The 18477-nt window shown below is 33.2% G+C and overlaps 2 protein-coding genes across 2 annotated transcripts; both read left to right on the forward strand.

Annotated features, from left to right (window-relative positions):
• The first annotated feature begins 37 nt into the window (after positions 1–37).
• Positions 38–2309, forward strand: LOC122596265 (50S ribosomal protein L7/L12). The gene is made up of 2 exons (XM_043768817.1): positions 38–126; positions 1266–2309. Exon 2 carries the CDS (start codon positions 1343–1345, stop codon positions 1985–1987), a length of 645 nt encoding a protein of 214 aa, XP_043624752.1. The 5' UTR covers positions 38–126; positions 1266–1342; the 3' UTR covers positions 1988–2309.
• A 7216-nt stretch (positions 2310–9525) lies between these two features.
• Positions 9526–18359, forward strand: LOC122595154 (ABC transporter G family member 32). Its single transcript, XM_043767476.1, has 24 exons — positions 9526–9893; positions 10678–10798; positions 10923–11011; positions 11092–11176; positions 11291–11450; positions 11541–11617; positions 11725–11778; positions 11879–11969; positions 12072–12373; positions 12454–12735; positions 12818–13134; positions 13221–13381; positions 13474–13577; positions 13753–13909; positions 14028–14147; positions 14486–14577; positions 14654–14986; positions 15074–15364; positions 15439–15522; positions 15802–15935; positions 16014–16241; positions 16708–16879; positions 16954–17208; positions 17961–18359. The coding sequence occupies exons 1-24, from the start codon at positions 9613–9615 to the stop codon at positions 18231–18233; spliced, it is 4263 nt and encodes a 1420-aa protein (XP_043623411.1). The 5' UTR covers positions 9526–9612; the 3' UTR covers positions 18234–18359.
• The last annotated feature ends 118 nt before the right edge of the window (positions 18360–18477 follow it).

Genomic DNA, 18477 nt, shown 5'->3' on the forward strand with positions numbered 1-18477 from the left:
CGAAATGAACGGGCCGGCCTAGTGGCCCATGCGAAATGTCAAACTTGAAATGATTGGGAGTAAAACAAACCCAAAAAATTTTGTTGTTCATCGCCACTAGCAGCGTCCTTCACCCTCCATCTCAAGGTACCTTTGTCTCTCTGACCTCCTTCATTTCCTGCAAATCACTATCTATGTACATATATATATACACACACTGTTTTTTTTAATCTGTTTTAGGGTTTCATGATTTTAATTGCATGTTTCTAATTGTCACATATATTGATTAGGTAATTAGTGCTTAGGGTTTCCAGTTAGCCTCTTTAATTACCACTATCAGTTTTATATTTATATATATGCAGACAGTAGGTATTTATTCAGTTATGTTAGAAACATACGACTAAGGTTTCAAATGTGTCTCCTTTATTGTCTGCAATGACTACAAAAATGTTTTTTTTTTTTATTTACTGTTTTTGCTTATGAAAGCCAGCCCTTTATTCGGGGGTCCACGTTCAGTTTCGACGACAATGATCCGTTTATATCTACGAAATAGATGACAAGATGTTACTTTTGGTATTTTTGTACAAATGTTTAATCTGGTTACGGGTGAAAGTTTCAATATACCATCGGGATATAATATAACTATGACGAGGTGTCACTTCTGATATTTCTGCACGAACCCTATCTGTCATATAAACGATAAGTTTTCTTTTCGAATATGCATTTTTGATAGCCATAAAACTGAAATATAATACAGTAGTGATATACTGATATCTGTTTCGATCTTATACAAATTTAGATATTCAATGTGAAACATAGATTGTTAGCAAACCCCACAATAATGGTGCCTTTGAACAAGATGTCCCAATCAAAGGTATTTTTGTTCCGGCATCGTCTCTGAATTAATAAGGAAAACCACAGTAGTTCTGAATTACCGATAAGTGTAGTAACCTATGAAGTTTATAGAAAACACATTGTCTGCACAATGGAGTAAGGGACATTGTGGTTTGTGTGTTTTCACTTTTGATGTGACACTTTTTTCTTTGATCATTGTTCCCCTCTTCTGATGATCTGCTCATAAAAAGTTTTGCAATTTGCATTTCATTTCTTTGTATTTATTCTGCTCACAACTTATGCAAGCTACAAACAAGTTTATGAAATAAAAAACCCAAATTGAGCGTCTAGTTTTCTTTGTGTTTATGTATGCAAATTTGTAACTATACTCGTAAAAACAGCAGTGTAGATTTCACAACGTTAACTCACCTGATTTGCTCCTCTCTTTGCAGACAACTAATTCCTTCAGCAGCAAATGGTCAATTTTGGGCCAGTTAAAAATTAGACAGTTGTGCTTAGAAAACTAGAAATGAGTTTGTTTTTAAGGCTTAGGCATCATGCACTACCCAATGGATTCTGTTCAAAGTCCATATGTTCTCCCAGTATTGCACTCAGCTCCGTAAAGTTGACAAGTTTGACTAGAATGTTTAGTCAACCTGCAAGACAAGAGCAAGAAGAAGAGGAGATTGAGATTGACCAAAGAAGGCTGCCAACAGATTACGACCCTGCGACATTTGACCCAACTGAGCACCGCAGCCCTCCTACAGACCGTGTTTGGAGACTTGTAGATGAAATGTCATCACTCACATTAGTTGAAGTTGCAGAACTTTCTTCAATAATGATGAAAAAGATGGGTATGACAGAGCTACCATCCGTGGCTGTGATGAGAGCAGGAGCTGCTGGGCTGGCTGGTGGGGGAAAAGGTCAAACTGCAGCAATGGAAGAGGTAAAGCCCGAAAAATCTGTTTTTGAACTGAAACTGGACTCTTTTGAAGCAGCTTCAAAGATCAAGATTATCAAGGAAGTTAGAAGTTGTACTGATCTCGGGCTCAAGGAAGCAAAAGATTTAGTTGAAAAGGCGCCTGTTGTTTTTAAGAAAGGAGTGACCAAAGAAGAAGCTGAACAAATCATGGAGAAAATGAAAGCCGTTGGTGCCAAAGTCGTGATGGAATAATACATCGGCATAAAAATCACGGGCAAAAGGCGATAACTTTGAGATCTTATTTTGCATTTGAGGTACTCCTCAAGCATTAAATCACATTTTCATGTAGTGTCAAGTGAAAATTGTGCTCAATTTAGTTTTTTAGTGATGGTTTTCATTAGTTTTAGGCATTTAGCAGCATATTTATATTTTATGTATTATGTATGCTCTTGAACCATACTCAAGAGGAGAACTTTAGCCCTTTTGCTAATGTTCTTTCACATTCTTCAAATATATGCTAAGAACAAGCTTTTTTTAATAAGATAATGATACTCTGTGATGTGAATTTCTGATAGCCCATCTTTGACAGGATTGTGGTCATCGTCTTTTTATGCAAATGGTTCTTCAAATTATTCTTTTATGATAGGGTCCCACAGATTATGTCACTTGCCCTGTTTTGCGATGAATTTATATAGGCGGTGTTTAGATATGTTATAGTCATGACATACCATGTTGCAGATTGATGTTGCAATAATCTACTTTGTAATGTTTTACACTGCAGTCAGCTATATTGATTACAGGATTTGTAAAACACTCCCTTCCTTCAAACTAAATGAGTATACGATTTAAAAAAGATATAATTACTCGTATATCTTTTCATTCCAAAATAAATCTCACTTGAAAAAATACACAGTTTTAGATGTCTAATAGTTGCAGTATGTAGTAGTAGTAGAATGACTATATTACATTTACTTTTTGTATACTTTTAGAAATCAGTTTTCTAAAAATTGTACCAAAGATGAAATGGTAAAATTAAGTTATAACTTTTGGAAGTGAACATGTATATTGGGACAAACCAAAATGAATGGTGGACATTAATTTTGGAGCAGGATGAATAGGTTTTTGCTAACACGACATGTATACCTTGATGGTTATCTGAGTTGTGGATAACACTATTCTAGATTAGAAGTAACTAGTTTTTTTTTTCCCCGGGCGTTGCCCCGGGAGACATTACGTAACATGTAAACATGTGGAAAATTATATAAAATGAAATTTTTGTGTCAAAAGTTAAAAGGTGAAAAGTGATGTGATAAAAAGTAAAGAAAAATGAAACGTTGGTGGTTGAAGTTGAAAAATAAAAGTATAAAAATTAAATAGAACAAAACTTTGTGTGAAAAGTAGAAGAAATAAAAGTGATGTGGCAAAAAGTAGAATGACGAAAAATTCGTAAATTTATGTGATAAAAAGTAAAGAGAATGAAACTTTCGTGATAAAAGTTAGAAAAACAAATATTTCGTGCAAGAAATAGAAAAAATAAAAGTTATGTGACAAAAAGTAAAAGTTTAAAAGTTTCTGTGATAAAAAGTAAAAAGAATGAATTTTCGTGGCATAAATTAGAAAAAAAAAATTTAAAAACTAAATAAAACAAAGCTTTCGTGCCAAAAATTAAAAAAAAATTAAATTTATGTGACAAAAAATTAAAAGTTAAAAAGTTTCATCATAAAAAGTAAAAAAAAAAATGAAACTTTTGTGGCAATAGTTAGAAAAACATGTTTAAAAACTAAATAAAAGCAAACTTTTGTGCTAAAAGTAAAAGAAATTAAAGTTATGTGACAAAAGTTAAAACGTTAAAGTTATGTGGCAAATATTAAGAAACCTAAAGTTAAAAGGTTAAAGTTAGCTGATAGGGATCATTGTTGTAACAAATTTAACGATAGGGACTATAATTGCAGGAAAAAATTAGTAGCCGTTAGCTGATGAGGACCATTGCTGCAACAAATTTAACAATAGGGACTAAAAGTGTTGAAAATGTATGACGCACGCAAACCAATTCATGCTTTTTAGTATATATAATAATGTGACGATTGACAAATATAACATTTTACTTCTAAATTCTAACTATTTTAAAAATCGTAAATACTTTTGGAAAGAATAGACTAATAAAAACGATTAGTTTTTGGCAAGCATTTGAGTAGAAGATGTTTCACACGTCACTATCAGTATATTGGAGTGTTTGATGAATTTGATTATAATTTCAAGAGATAAAATTATCAGATTATATAGTAAATAGGTAAGAAGTTTTCATAAAATTTTGAAGGTATTTGATGGCTTGAGGATACTATAAATGACTTATGGGTTTATTTTTATTTTTCTTTCCATTGTTATATAAAAAGACGTCTCTTTAAATTAAATTTATCACTTAAAAGGCATATATTCAAACACCTTAAACTTCTATTTTCCACTACAATACAAAATAAAATAGGAAAGTGATAGGTGTATTTATATAGGTTTAATTAATTATCTATATGTATACTATATTAATAAACATACTATCATCCCCTCTTTTAACTCTCTACTTTTAAAATACTCAAAATACCCTTAATTTTTAACACATTCCTAACTCACATACTAAATCTACCAAATATATATCCTTAAAATATTTTACACCCATATTTATCCAAACTATCTATCCCCTTTATTAATTAATTTAAATATATATATATATATCTAATATCTCTATAATATTCCAAAAGATACATCCCTTAACCATAAAATAACAACACTACCATTTACGTTAATTACCTTAATTTTAATAACCACTTTGTTACCACCACCGCCACTAGCACCACCCGTTGCCGCCATGAAATCCGTCGCATTGCACGATACCATCTCGTAATATATACGTGTTTTCTATATAAAAATTTGGTTCTTTATTTTTAATCTTAAATTTGCTTTAAATAAATAAAGTTATAAAAAAAATTTCACCGTGTAATGGATGGACCATCTATATAAACTACTTTATATTTTAGAAGGAAAACAAGGTGTGAAAATGCTCCAAATTTATATATTTTCACACATGGATCAACAACTACTACAAAACACATACAAAACACACATGGAACTACAACCACCAAATTTGTACAACATTTATTATCTCACGACTATTGTCCACATTTCTTCGAAAATTGAATATTTCCAAATTTAGTATATATAGACTATATAGTAATATAGATACAGATTACAGCTGGAGTAATTTTTTTCGTTACACTGTCTTCATGTTAATCAACTACAGGATTATGAAGTCATGGGTTTACAAGAATACATTTTTTGCTTTATTATTTCTTTCTTATGTTTTAACATTATCACTTATAGACTTTCTACAAACGTATTCAGATGAATACATACATAGATGACATGCCCCGGCACCAAGTATCACTTAAACCACATATAAATAGCTTTTAAAACGCCCTTTCCGTTCCTATGTTTACCCCTTGCACCTACAACTATAACAATATGACATTAATATTGTAGGATATGTTAACTCTATTATTAATTAATCTTGGTTAAAATCGTAGTAATAAAAGAACATTTAGTTAAATAATAAATCAGCAATTAATGACCGTTTTAGTTGTTGTTACTAGTTCAAAAGGAAAATGATATGATATTTAGTTTCTGACCTTGACTTGTAGACCAAAAGACATTAATATCATCATGCCAATTATTTCAAAACACATTTTCTTCCTTGTAATAGTCAGTCAGAGAAGAGACACTCTGAAGCAATAACAGATTCAAGTGGAACAAAATTAATATGTTGTTTTAAATAATACGGAGTATATACCGATACACCAACTTATACAAATTGTAACTAATAATAATGAAATGAGAGAAAACTAAAGTAATCAAAAACGTGATTTGGTATGTGCAACTTCAAACTTTTTCAAAAAACTGATGAACCAAATCATATCGAAATATTCTGCGATTTAGATAAAAAGTTATGATTTGGTTTATCAAATTGTAATTCCAAATAAAGTTTACTTTGGTTGGATTTTTTCACTTTTATATAAGTTTTGTCAGAAAATGTTAATCATTACTTCATTTTATTAAACTCTTCATATATAGTAAAAACGGAACAAGTTAGTTACCAAATATCTAGAGACCAAAAAATGATCATGGTAGCTATTTTAGGGTAATATTCGCAAACTTAATACATTTACCTATATGCAAACTGACATGTGATGAGTTGGTGGGAAAATAAGTTACGAAAAAATGGTCAGGCAAGGCATAATTTGTGTCGGATTGCCATTAAAGTGCTATTTTTATTTATTTATTTTTCAAAATTCGGTTCTAGTTAAATTTTAATAAAGATTTTATTATATTTATATTTAGTGAGAAAAAAAGAAGGAAACATGGGCCATGAAATATTTTATGTACATATCTATAATAGCAATGGCAATAGTGTGATTAAAAAAAAACAACAAATATGTATTCCGTATGATTTATATGATTATGTCACAAACTCACAATGCGTACGGTAGGAAGGGTTAGAAATAAAATTAATCTTATTTTTAAGCTTCAACTTCAAGCCCCTAATCACAGCTCCAACTTGATTTTTTTTTTTTGTGCCAAACATACCAATATCTACATAGATATCTCCAAACTAGTTATATATTACGAGTTATAATTAATATTTGTAGTATCTTTTTACGTCATTTATCTTTCTTAAGCTACAAATTACGGCTATTTAATCAGCCTCATATTTTGTTAACAAAAAGAGTAAATTACACTTTTCGTCCTTGAAGTTGACACGTTTTTCACTTTTTGTCCCCTAAGTGAAAAAATTACAATTTTGACCTTAAAGTTGGCAGATTTTTTCAATCATCGTCCCTCGCCAAACGTCGTTAAGTTTCGGCCGTTAATTCGGACACGTGCAACACACGCGAGGGACTAAAACTGCAAAAAATGACAAGTTCAGGGACAAAAACTGAAATTTACTTTTTTGTTGTCATCATCTTCATCTTCTCCGGCTGACTTTCGTCGGAAAATTCGCCGGAAAACTTAAAATGCCGATATCTCACTCGTTTCTTCGAATTAGACTACAAAACCACCACCAAACTTCTCAAAATTAATTTCCGCACGAATCTTAACCAAAAGATTTCATATTCAACACTTGCCGGAAAACTCAAAATGCCCATAACATGGATTTTGAGCAATATTTCTGTACGATTTAGCTTGTTCCAAGAATGCAATATTTATGTTTTCGCAAATAAGTCCATGTTGGATTAGGTGTACGTGTTCGTCACTAAGACACCAATGGTGTGCCTCATTTATTATTCCAAAAGCTCTGCACCAAAAAGAAAAGTACAAAATGGGGAGAGACGTTCATGTGGGTTCGGTTTTTGTTAATGAGGCAAAGACATAAGATCGAAAAATTAGAAATATATATAAAGAGGGAGCAAAGAGGGACGAAAGGACCAGGAGGCCTGACAAGCCCCTGCAACTCAAATATTTCATATCAAAAATTTCGATCATCGTCACTTGATTCTTAGTTTATGTAATAGAAGTTCAAAGCAATTTACAGTTCGTCATTTGGTTGATTATAGCTCTTGTTCTATACTTTGGTTAACTGGGTGTTGGTTACAATTTCATTTACGATGCTTTTCATTTACATTTCATGAAATATCGGCATTTTAAGATTTTTTTTTTAGTTAGGATTCGTGCGGAAATTAATTTTGAGAAGTTTGGTGGTGTTTTCGTGGTATAATTCGAAGAAACGAGTGACATATCGGCATTTTAAGTTTTCCGACGAAAATCAGCCGGAGAAGATGAAGATGATGACAACAGAAAAGTAAATTTCAGTTTTCGTCTCTGAACTTGTCATTTTTTGCAGTTTCAGTCCCTCACGTGTTTTGCACGTATCCGACTTAACGACGTATGACGAGGGACGATGATTGAAAAAATCTGCCAATTTTAAGGTCAAAATTGTAATTTTTTCACTTAAGGGACGAAAAGTGAAAAACATGCCAACTTTAGGACGAAAAGTGTAATTTACTCTAACAAAAACTTCAGATACTAGCTACAGGTCATATACTCATACTACAAACTACTCCGTATCATTTTACGAGCTAGCGCAGTTTTAGTTTGAGTAAAGAATGTTGGCAAAGGAAACATTTAAGATATGGCTTTTGTGTAATTAAGCATCTCTGAAACCGTTACAGTTAACACATGGATTGTACCCCTTCATTCCGTTTTGCTGTCAAAGAAATCAAGACTACAAGCTATCTTTGGCTTACCAATAAAGCAAATTCTGATATCGAATGACAAAAATGGTGTTCCTTTTAACTTTTAACATCCTTTAGCATTTTTGTGTTTAATTCTCTGTGTACTCACAAGCTCTTTGCTAGTTTTTATCATGATTAATGAAGGTTGAATGTTCTAAAAAAATCACATACATGGGTTGTACTCAGATGCTTGCATCAATAGTGGAAAGCTCGCTACTTTTAAGTTACAAGATAATAAAATTAGTTCACTTATTCATTTGAAATTTGTAAAAAAAAAAAAAAAAAAACTTAACCCAAATTTATTATTAATTAACTACTTAAAAAGTTTTGCAAGAGATTCATTAAATTTAGGGGTTTGCTAAGATAGGTCTATTTATTAAAGTAAAATTTAAAAAATAATTTTTTAATATAAAAAATATAAATTTTTTATGCGAATTATTATATGATGCATGTTTCATCACTTCTATTGCTATGAAACAACTTTTAAATTTACGATTCATATTTTCAAAAATCAATCAATCACATTAAATAATAGTATTATATTATTATTAATTAAATAAAATACAAACCACCCATCATAATTCATATTAATTTACATTTTTGGTTTTTCATCATAAATTTACATTTTAACCCACAAAGTTAGAGAAGTTTCAATATTTGGATTAATACGAAAAAATATTTATATCAATATTTTATTTTATATTATTAATGATAATATTGTAATTATTAGCATTTGAAATCAGACTATAATTAGGATATATTATTGTTATTACTAATTGGAATCAAATTATATTTAGAATATAAATTCTTCTTATATAAACTGAATCTTATAAATAAAATCACAACACACGAAATCATTGAAATCTCCAAGAACCAGCTGCTACTTTTATTGTTTTTAACAACTATGACTGATGAAAATAAATTTATTTTTTTGCAAGAAATCAATAAGAATTCGGTCAATTGTGTAATCAAAGTCAAGATATTGCTTTTCCTGCAAGAGGTTTTATAAATGAAACTCTACTACATCATCCAACCTTGATATGATTTAGCGTTCAATATTTATGTTTAAATATTTCAATTTCTTTATAAGTATACTTTTACATTTAATGTATAAGTATATTTTTGTTTCATGTACTAATTTTTACATTAATAGTGTTGTAAAACCGCGGGTCTAAAAAGATAGTATATATAGTTATATGAGGATTTTAAAAGCTTGTATATAATAATTACATTAATTAAATGAAGTAAAGTTAATAGATTTAATGAAAAGTGATACAAATATATAGAGTAAACAAAAAGCCAGTATATATACATGGTAAAGTAGAATTTGTTGTGTTAAAAATAGATAATGGGTTAGTGGGTCCCATACAAAATGAGTGTAATATTAACGTTTTGCCAAAACAAGTTTAAAGAAAAATAGAAAAAGGAAAAAAGCCCGCCATAAATGCTGTGCTCAACCACTAGTCCAATAACTGTAAATGCAGCTACACATAAAACATATACAATGCTTGTTTTTCTTGTGACATTTATCTAGTTCATTTATTTATATATAATCATCATCATAAAAATATTTTCTGGGGGGTTTTTAAGATTTGTATAATGTGGGTGAATTCAGCTGAGAATTTATCAGCAAGATCTTCTTCATTTCGAGAAAATGGCGATGATGAAGAGGCGTTAAGATGGGCGGCTATCGAAAGGCTACCGACATATAATCGTGTCAGAAAAGGGATATTTACAAATATTGTTGGTGATACAAAAGAAGTTGTTGATGTTAATAAACTTGAAGTTGAAGAACTTAAGGTTGTCTTAGATCGGTTGTTGAATTCTGCTGATGATGATTGGAAGCGGTTTTTTGGTCGGATTCGACAGCGATTTGATGCGTAAAATTTCAAACTTTTTTTTTTTTGGTTCGGTTTGGATTTTGAGTTATTTTGTGTTTTTTGTTTGGTTTGTTTTATTTGTTCATTTGTTTTGGTTTCGTGTGCTGAACATTCAGGAACACGGAACTGAAACAACAAAAAAAAAAAATTGAAAAAAAAGGACAAAATCTATATAGGCTATTGTTTAACGCTATTGATTTGTATATTTTTTAAGAATGAAAATTGCACATGTAACATTTTAGGGTTATTAGTTTGGATAGTTTTTGTTATGTGTAACTATAAAAACAAATAAAGGGGATATTAAATTTTATATAATTGAACATTGATATTATGGCTTTGATAGAGATTTAAAGAGGTGGGGGTGGTAAAATTTATTAATTGTTATAGATAGTTTAATTAGTACTAATGATAAAGACTTGTTAATCTTGACTTTTGAGTATGTATGTATATATATATATGTGTGTAATAGATAAGTTATGACTAGATTATTTTATTTAATTAGTTTGGTTTTTGACTTGTATATGTTTAATTACATGGTAGCAGAGCTAATAATATAAACCGATTTTAGTCCAGTAATATTTAACACACACATGTATATGCAAGAACAGATTTTTTTAGTTTTTATTTTGGTAACTTATAATGATGGTTTACTGAACTAACTTATACATGGCTTGTAAATTCAGGATTTGGGTTAGTGTTACTAAATGTTTGCTATTAAATCCAAATGATCTGCCGTTGTTACATATGAAGCTACTTCTAAAGTTTTCTTATGTTAAATTTGCAGGGTGGATTTGGAATTTCCAAAAATTGAAGTCAGATTTCAGAATTTGAATGTAGAAACTTTTTATCATGTTGGTAGTAGAGCATTGCCCACCATCACCAATTTCATTGTTAACATGACCGAGGTACGTAATTTGCAAGAAAAAGCACATTGAGAGTGTCTAAAGTTTAATGAGGACTTATATTTTCGTCAAGCCGAAAAAGTGCTTAGGTGATTTATATTGATTACCATTCTTAAATGTTGAATAGGCTTTCTTAAGACAACTGAGGATATACAAAGGGAAGCGGAGAAAACTGAAGATTTTGGATGATGTTAGTGGGATAATTAGACCTTCAAGGTACAGCATCAATGCAAGAAATTTTTATGTCTGTAAAAGATAAATCACATGGTTAATAATGGACGATGGTCTCTATATAGAATGACGTTGCTTCTTGGTCCTCCGAGCTCTGGAAAGACAACTCTTTTGTTGGCCCTTGCTGGACGTCTTGGGAATCATTTACAAGTATGCAAAACTTGTTTATAAAATTGCAGTAATATCGTTATTTCAGTTTTTCAACCAAATGCATGCGACTTAACTTTCCTAAATCCGTTGATTTGCATGTTGATTATTTCCAAGACATCAGGAAAAATCTCCTACAACGGGCATGGTCTAAAGGAGTTTGTTCCTCAGAGAACATCAACTTATGTCAGTCAACAAGATTGGCATATTGCAGAAATGACAGTTAGAGAAACACTTGAGTTATCTGCACGATGTCAAGGTGTTGGCTTTAAGTATGGTAAGCTCATGGAAATTACGTTTAGTATGATATATTATAGCTAATGTTTCTTTGGGTGCCCAAAACCTGAGTGATATGTCTCCATGATAGATATGCTTGTGGAACTTACAAGAAGAGAAAAGATTGCTGGAATAAGACCCGACGAAGATTTGGATATCTTTATGAAGGTATGAGAGTGTGACATTCAGAAATGATTTCTTCAGTGGTCAACTTGAAATTTTTTTCTGCCTTCGTCATTTGGATTTATTACTGTCTGAAAATCTTTTTGTTTTAGGCGTTGGCCTTAGGAGGAGACGAAACAGCTCTTGTTGTGGAGTACATTTTAAAGGTACCGATTATTCTTAGGAAGAGGCGTTACTGATTATTCCATTTTAGTTTTTATATATTGATGCACTTTGGGATGAGTACTGAAATATAGTTTGAAAAAGATTTTAGGCTTGGATACATGTGCAAACACCATGGTTGGAGATGAAATGCTCAGGGGGGTCTCTGGTGGGCAAAAGAAACGGTTAACAACAGGTATATGATATACAACCTTTTGATTAGTATACATCACAAATCAGTATCTCGAGAAAATGTATCACATTTGTGAATGACCTAACCAAGTAGATTGACTGCCAGGTGAATTGTTGGTGGGTCCAGCTCGTGTACTTCTCATGGATGAAATATCAAATGGTCTTGATAGTTCAACTACATACCAAATAATCAAGTATCTTAGATATTCAACTCGTGCACTTGATGCGACCACAGTGATTTCACTTCTCCAACCTGCTCCAGAGACCTATGATTTGTTTGATGATATTATACTCATATGTGAAGGTCATATAGTATATCAAGGTCCACGGAATGCCGCTCTTGATTTCTTTGCATATATGGGATTTCACTGTCCTAAACGAAAGAATGTTGCAGACTTCCTTCAAGAAGTAAGTCTTTTACATACTTATAAAGTTGATGATTTATTGATGGTTCTGTTTCGCTAACATAACTAATTTGCATGTATCAGGTTGTTTCTGAGAAGGATCAAGAACAGTATTGGTCTGTACCAGATCGATCTTATTGCTACATACCTGTCAAAAAGTTTGCTGAAGCATTTTGTTCATATCGAGTAGGAAAAAACTTAGTTGAGGAACTAAATGTGCCATTTGACAGACAATATAATCATCCAGCAGCCTTATCAACTTCTTGTTATGGTGTCAAGAGACGTGAGCTTCTTAAAACAAGTTTCGATTGGCAATTGTTACTCATGCAACGGAATTCATTTATCTACGTTTTTAAATTCATTCAGGTAATGTAACATTTTAGCTTATATAATGCATGCTCGATTTTTTAGCTTATGCTGATATCAAGTACCATATGCTATTTTACAGCTTCTATTTGTTGCATTAACCACAATGAGTGTTTTCTTCCGGACAACTCTGCATCATAGAACAGTTGACGATGGAGGGCTATATCTAGGGGAACTCTATTTTTCCATGGTCATTCTTCTTTTTAACGGGTTCACAGAAGTCTCCATGTTAGTTGCTAAGCTTCCAGTAATCTACAAGCATAGAGACTTACACTTCTATCCTTGTTGGGTTTATACACTTCCTTCTTGGATTTTGAGCATACCAACTTCACTCATTGAATCTGGTATCTGGGTGGTAGTTACATACTACGCTGTTGGACTTGACCCGAATATCATCAGGTACATTTTTTTACTACTTTTGATGCTCCACATAAACAGGTTAACTCTAGGTGGATGGTAAATGATTTATTTTGATACATTCTTAGGTTCTTGAAGCAGTTTCTGCTTTTTTTCTTCCTGCACCAAATGTCCATCAGTTTGTTCCGCTTGATGGGATCCTTGGGACGTAATATGATCGTGGCTAATACCTTTGGCTCTTTTGCGATGTTGATTGTCATGGCACTTGGTGGATATGTAATTTCAAGAGGTAGACTCAGTTTTCTTGTGATTTCGATACTGATGTTTGTCCTTTTAGAATTCCTAACCTTTCTTTTTTCTTTCCTTCCTGATTTGTAACAGATAGCATACCCAGTTGGTGGATTTGGGGTTTCTGGATTTCTCCTTTGATGTATGCTCAAGATGCAGCATCTGTGAATGAGTTTCATGGGCACTCTTGGGATAGAGTAAGTATCTCTCTTCAAAAATAGTTGATACTCAACCTTTTTAACATCTAAACATAAATAAATGCATTAGAAGTTTGAGTTGAATGGCTGTTATGAAAAAAGTTAACTCTCTATAACGCCTATATACATGCAAGGTAACTTCCATAAATTATACTTTGAGTTTTGATTTATGCAGAGAGGGAACCTTACAACAATGACTTTAGGTGAGAGAGTGCTGAAAGCTCGTAGCATTTTCCCTCAGACGTATTGGTATTGGATCGGTCTTGGTGCCTTGCTTGGATATACAGTTTTATTCAATGCTCTTTTCACCTTCTTTTTATCTTACCTTAACCGTAAGCCATCTCTTCTTTCTATATGATAATTTTCTTTTACTTACACATCTTGTCCGTTGAGTATAGTTACTTAAGAAGAGGGATTAATGAAGTCTCATAACTTTCATTCAACTTACAGCATTGGGAAAGAGCCAAGCTGTTGTTTCGGAAGAACACAAGGACAAAGATGGAAAAAAGAAAGGGGAAAGTGTTGTCATTCAGCTCAGAGAGTTTTTGGAGCATTCAGGATCTTTCACTGGTAAGCGACTAAAGGTTGCTTTATAATAGACTTAGCAAAATGGGCAGGACGGTCAGATTGGATAACCGATTAAAGCAGGCAGCTTTCTCAAGGGTTGAAGAGGGTTAAGCTGACCCATATACTTTTTATCCTATTTTTCGGATAAAATGATGTTGGAGGTTTTATGCAGGGCAACTCACAAATTTGTGACCCCTTCGACCCATTTCTTGGGGGTTTTATGCATTATATATCAGCTATTTGACTTGCTAGTGATAAAACATAACCTTTACCTCATTATGCAGGTTCTTCTTCTTTATCATTATTAAGTAGACTAATCAAAACTTATCATTATTTTCCAGGAAAGAATATTAATCAGCGAGGCATGGTTCTACCGTTTCAGCCACTTTCCATGTCTTTCAGCAATATCAATTACTATGTTGATATCCCGCCAGTATGTAAATTTCTAAGTTCATTTTTCAACGATTTTTCAAAAACAGTTTGTAACATCATCGGATTACTTTTTTTAGGAATTAAAGCAAGAAGGGATAGCAGAAGATAGATTGCAGTTGTTGGTGAATGTTACCGGAGCATTTAGGCCCGGTGTGCTTACTGCATTAGTGGGGGTAAGTGGTGCTGGTAAGACCACTCTAATGGATGTTTTAGCTGGAAGAAAAACAGGTGGAGTAATAGAGGGAAACATCCATATTTCCGGTTATCCAAAGTCGCAAGAGACTTTTGCTAGAATATCTGGGTACTGTGAGCAGAACGATATTCATTCGCCTTGTTTGACTGTTCTAGAGTCACTTATTTTTTCGGCCTGGCTTCGATTACCATCAGATGTTGATCTCAAAACACAAAAGGTATAACATTTATAGATATGACAGACAGATTACTACATCTTCTTTTAAGAGTATACCTGTAAATCCAACCATCTTGTTCCCTGTTAGATTTTTGTTGATGAGGTGATGGAACTTGTTGAACTCACTCCACTGAAAGGTGCATTGGTTGGTCTGCCTGGAGTTGATGGCTTGTCAACAGAGCAAAGAAAACGTCTGACTATAGCTGTTGAGTTAGTTGCTAACCCTTCTATAGTATTTATGGATGAGCCCACATCTGGACTTGATGCAAGATCTGCTGCTATTGTGATGAGGACAGTTAGGAACATTGTAAACACTGGGAGGACGATTGTTTGCACCATCCACCAACCTAGCATTGACATATTCGAGGCCTTTGATGAGGTAGTTTCCTGAAATCTAACCAAAGGTATCAGCTGTCCATACCTAAAGGAAACTAACTAATTCTGGATTTGCAGCTCCTATTTATGAAGCGAGGAGGGCAACTCATATATGCAGGTCCACTTGGTCCTAGATCATGCAAACTTGTGGAGTATTTTGAGGTTTGATTTGTGCCTGTTTAAGTACTAATATTAGAGGTTGCAATTTTGAATACTTTAAATATGAATGGGTCAAAATGCACAAAAGCTCCTTAATCATTTATTTGACGCTATCAATATTTATAGAAGACATCAAATATCTGGACAAGAAGTATTTCAAGTCAACTGACCCATTATGATCCATTACCTAACTTTCCCGACCAACCCATTATACCACCTCTCTCTGATATGTACTTTCTGACTGGGGTTTATAAATGTAACCGGGGTAGATTTGCTATGTAGGCAATCGAAGGAGTTCGAAAGATAAAGGCTGGACATAATCCTGCAACATGGATGTTAGAGGTTACTTCACAAACTGAAGAAGCCCGATTAGGTGTAGACTTTGCTGAAGTCTATAGGCAGTCCAAGTTGTTCATGTATGTTTTGTTTCTCTCTATTTTTTTTATCCATTGACAATCTGCTCTATCTTACATTTTTCAATTATTGTGTATCAGACGTAACAGAGACTTGGTCGAGAGGCTAAAGAAGCCAAGAATTGATTCAAAAGAATTGCATTTTCCAACCAAGTACTCACGATCATACATGGACCAATTTGCTACTTGTCTTTGGAAGCAATACCTTTCTTATTGGCGAAACCCACAATACACTGCAGTTCGATTTTTCTACACCTCTATCATTTCACTGATGCTTGGAACTATATGCTGGAGATTTGGTTCAAAACGGTGCGTATCAAGTGCTTATTACATGTCATGTCTCAATAGTTGATGCTCAAATGTACAAGTGGCAAAATAGGCAGACTGGGATACGGGTAAAAATAGGGGAATCTTTATGGGCAAATAAAACGGGTCATTTGTTGTTGGACCGAGTCTCACCGCCTTTGTATGAATATCTTTCTAAAATTGATAAAGACAATGAGTTAAATATGATTCAAAAACTATATTTTGGGGTTTTCTGCATTTGAATTCACTTTGCCTGAGTTCCCATTTTACCATATCCTCTGTAGTTAAATTATTTAGCTTTACCTGCCTGACCTGTTAGACACTTAGAGATAGAACATAATCCAAAATTGACCCACTTATAGGTAAATGGTTGTAATTTCACCTCTAATTAGTGAATTGCCTTGCTTCGAGGATTGTTTATGTATTCTTTGCGTCACTTTGGTTAATACATTTTCTTTTTAATGATCAGGGAAAGTCAGCAAGATTTGTTCAATGCCATGGGATCCATGTACATAGCCGTACTGTTTATAGGAATTACCAACGCCACTGCTGTCCAACCTGTTGTTTCTGTGGAAAGATTCGTGTCATACAGAGAGAGGGCTGCTGGCATGTATTCAGCTCTACCCTTTGCCTTTGCGCAGGTGAGATTATCTGCACTTTTCACCTTCCCAGAAAAACTATGCTATTTATATCTTATACGTTATTGTGGTTGTAGGGTGCAATTGAGTTTCCTTACGTGTTGGCACAAGCACTAATTTACAGTACCATATTCTACGCTCTAGCTGCGTTTGAGTGGACCACATGGAAATTTATATGGTACATATACTTTATGTACTTGACAATGCTATATTTCACCTTCTACGGGATGATGACAACTGCCGTGACTCCCAATCACAATGTTGCTGCCATTATTGCTGCTCCATTTTACATGTTCTGGAATCTCTTCAGTGGATTTATGATCCCTCATAAGGTATTCAAGCTCATGCTCTCTTTACTTAATTTACTCCATTCTCCCTTTCACATAAATTTAATTTTAGCCACAACCTCATGCCATTGGGAATGGAATTTTTTTCTAAAACGGGTATTTTTACTTTCTGGTAAAAAAAAAGGGTAACGGGGAACCTTAGCCCCGGTACCATAATTGGATACCCGTTGACTCACCCCGTATGAGCCATATGATGTCGGTATAATACCTTCATCCTAATTCCCACATGAATTGAGCACCCCGAAAGATCGAACTTCACATGTGGGCCTAGGCTTCATTGGTAACGGGTACCTTAAACGAATTGTTTTTTATGCCAAGCGGGGATCGAAGTTGGTCACCAAATACTTCCCTTACCACTAGGTAGTGAAGATCACTAACGTTTTTTTAACAGCTGATATCACCCTTTGTTAGAATCTCTAAGTAACCTATCCCTTTGCATAAAAGGATTATATGCCTTAGAAGTTTACATTCAACAACTTCCAATGAGTCCTATTTATTTGGCTTGCTTCTTTTCTAGTTAGCTTTACGTTGCATTTTCCCATTATATTCGTTAGAAATACAACACAATCCAAATTGACACATTCATAAATAAATGAGTTGAAACTGCTGCTCCTACTGCCAAATAGCTTATAAATATTTCAAATTCTTCAAAGCAGCAGAACGCACAATGGTGACATTTATTCTGTTCATACCCCTTTAAATTCAGGAATGATGATAAAAACTCTATAATTTTGCAGAGAATCCCGATTTGGTGGAGATGGTATTATTGGGCAAACCCTGTAGCATGGACTCTTTACGGACTTGTTGTGTCCCAATATGGTGACCTAAGTAACCCGGTGAAGTTATCAGATGGAGTCACCACTGTGCCAATAAAACTCTTAGTTAACAACGTGTTTGGTTACAGACATGATTTCCTTGGTGTTGCAGTTTTCATGGTGTTTGGCTTCTGCTTCTTGTTTGCGGTCATATTTGCATTCGCTATCAAATCCTTCATCTTCCAAAAGAGATAAATGTTTTGCGTTCATATATAGTATAACGAAATACTGTAGAAAACACTTCAAATTTGTTTTAAGTTATATATATAGAATGTTGTAGAGAGAATGTTATGATTTATTTAAAATTTTTGGTTCGAATAATAATGACTGAAGTTGCTATATGGCAGCAAAGTTTCTGTAGTTGTAAAAGAACTTTCAAATTTATAAGTTCAAACTCTTCTGCAAAAAACATCATAATTGTGTTCTTCCTGGTGAAATG

This window comes from Erigeron canadensis, chromosome 4 (assembly GCF_010389155.1).
Source record: "Erigeron canadensis isolate Cc75 chromosome 4, C_canadensis_v1, whole genome shotgun sequence".
In the NCBI taxonomy this organism is placed as follows: domain Eukaryota; kingdom Viridiplantae; phylum Streptophyta; class Magnoliopsida; order Asterales; family Asteraceae; genus Erigeron; species Erigeron canadensis.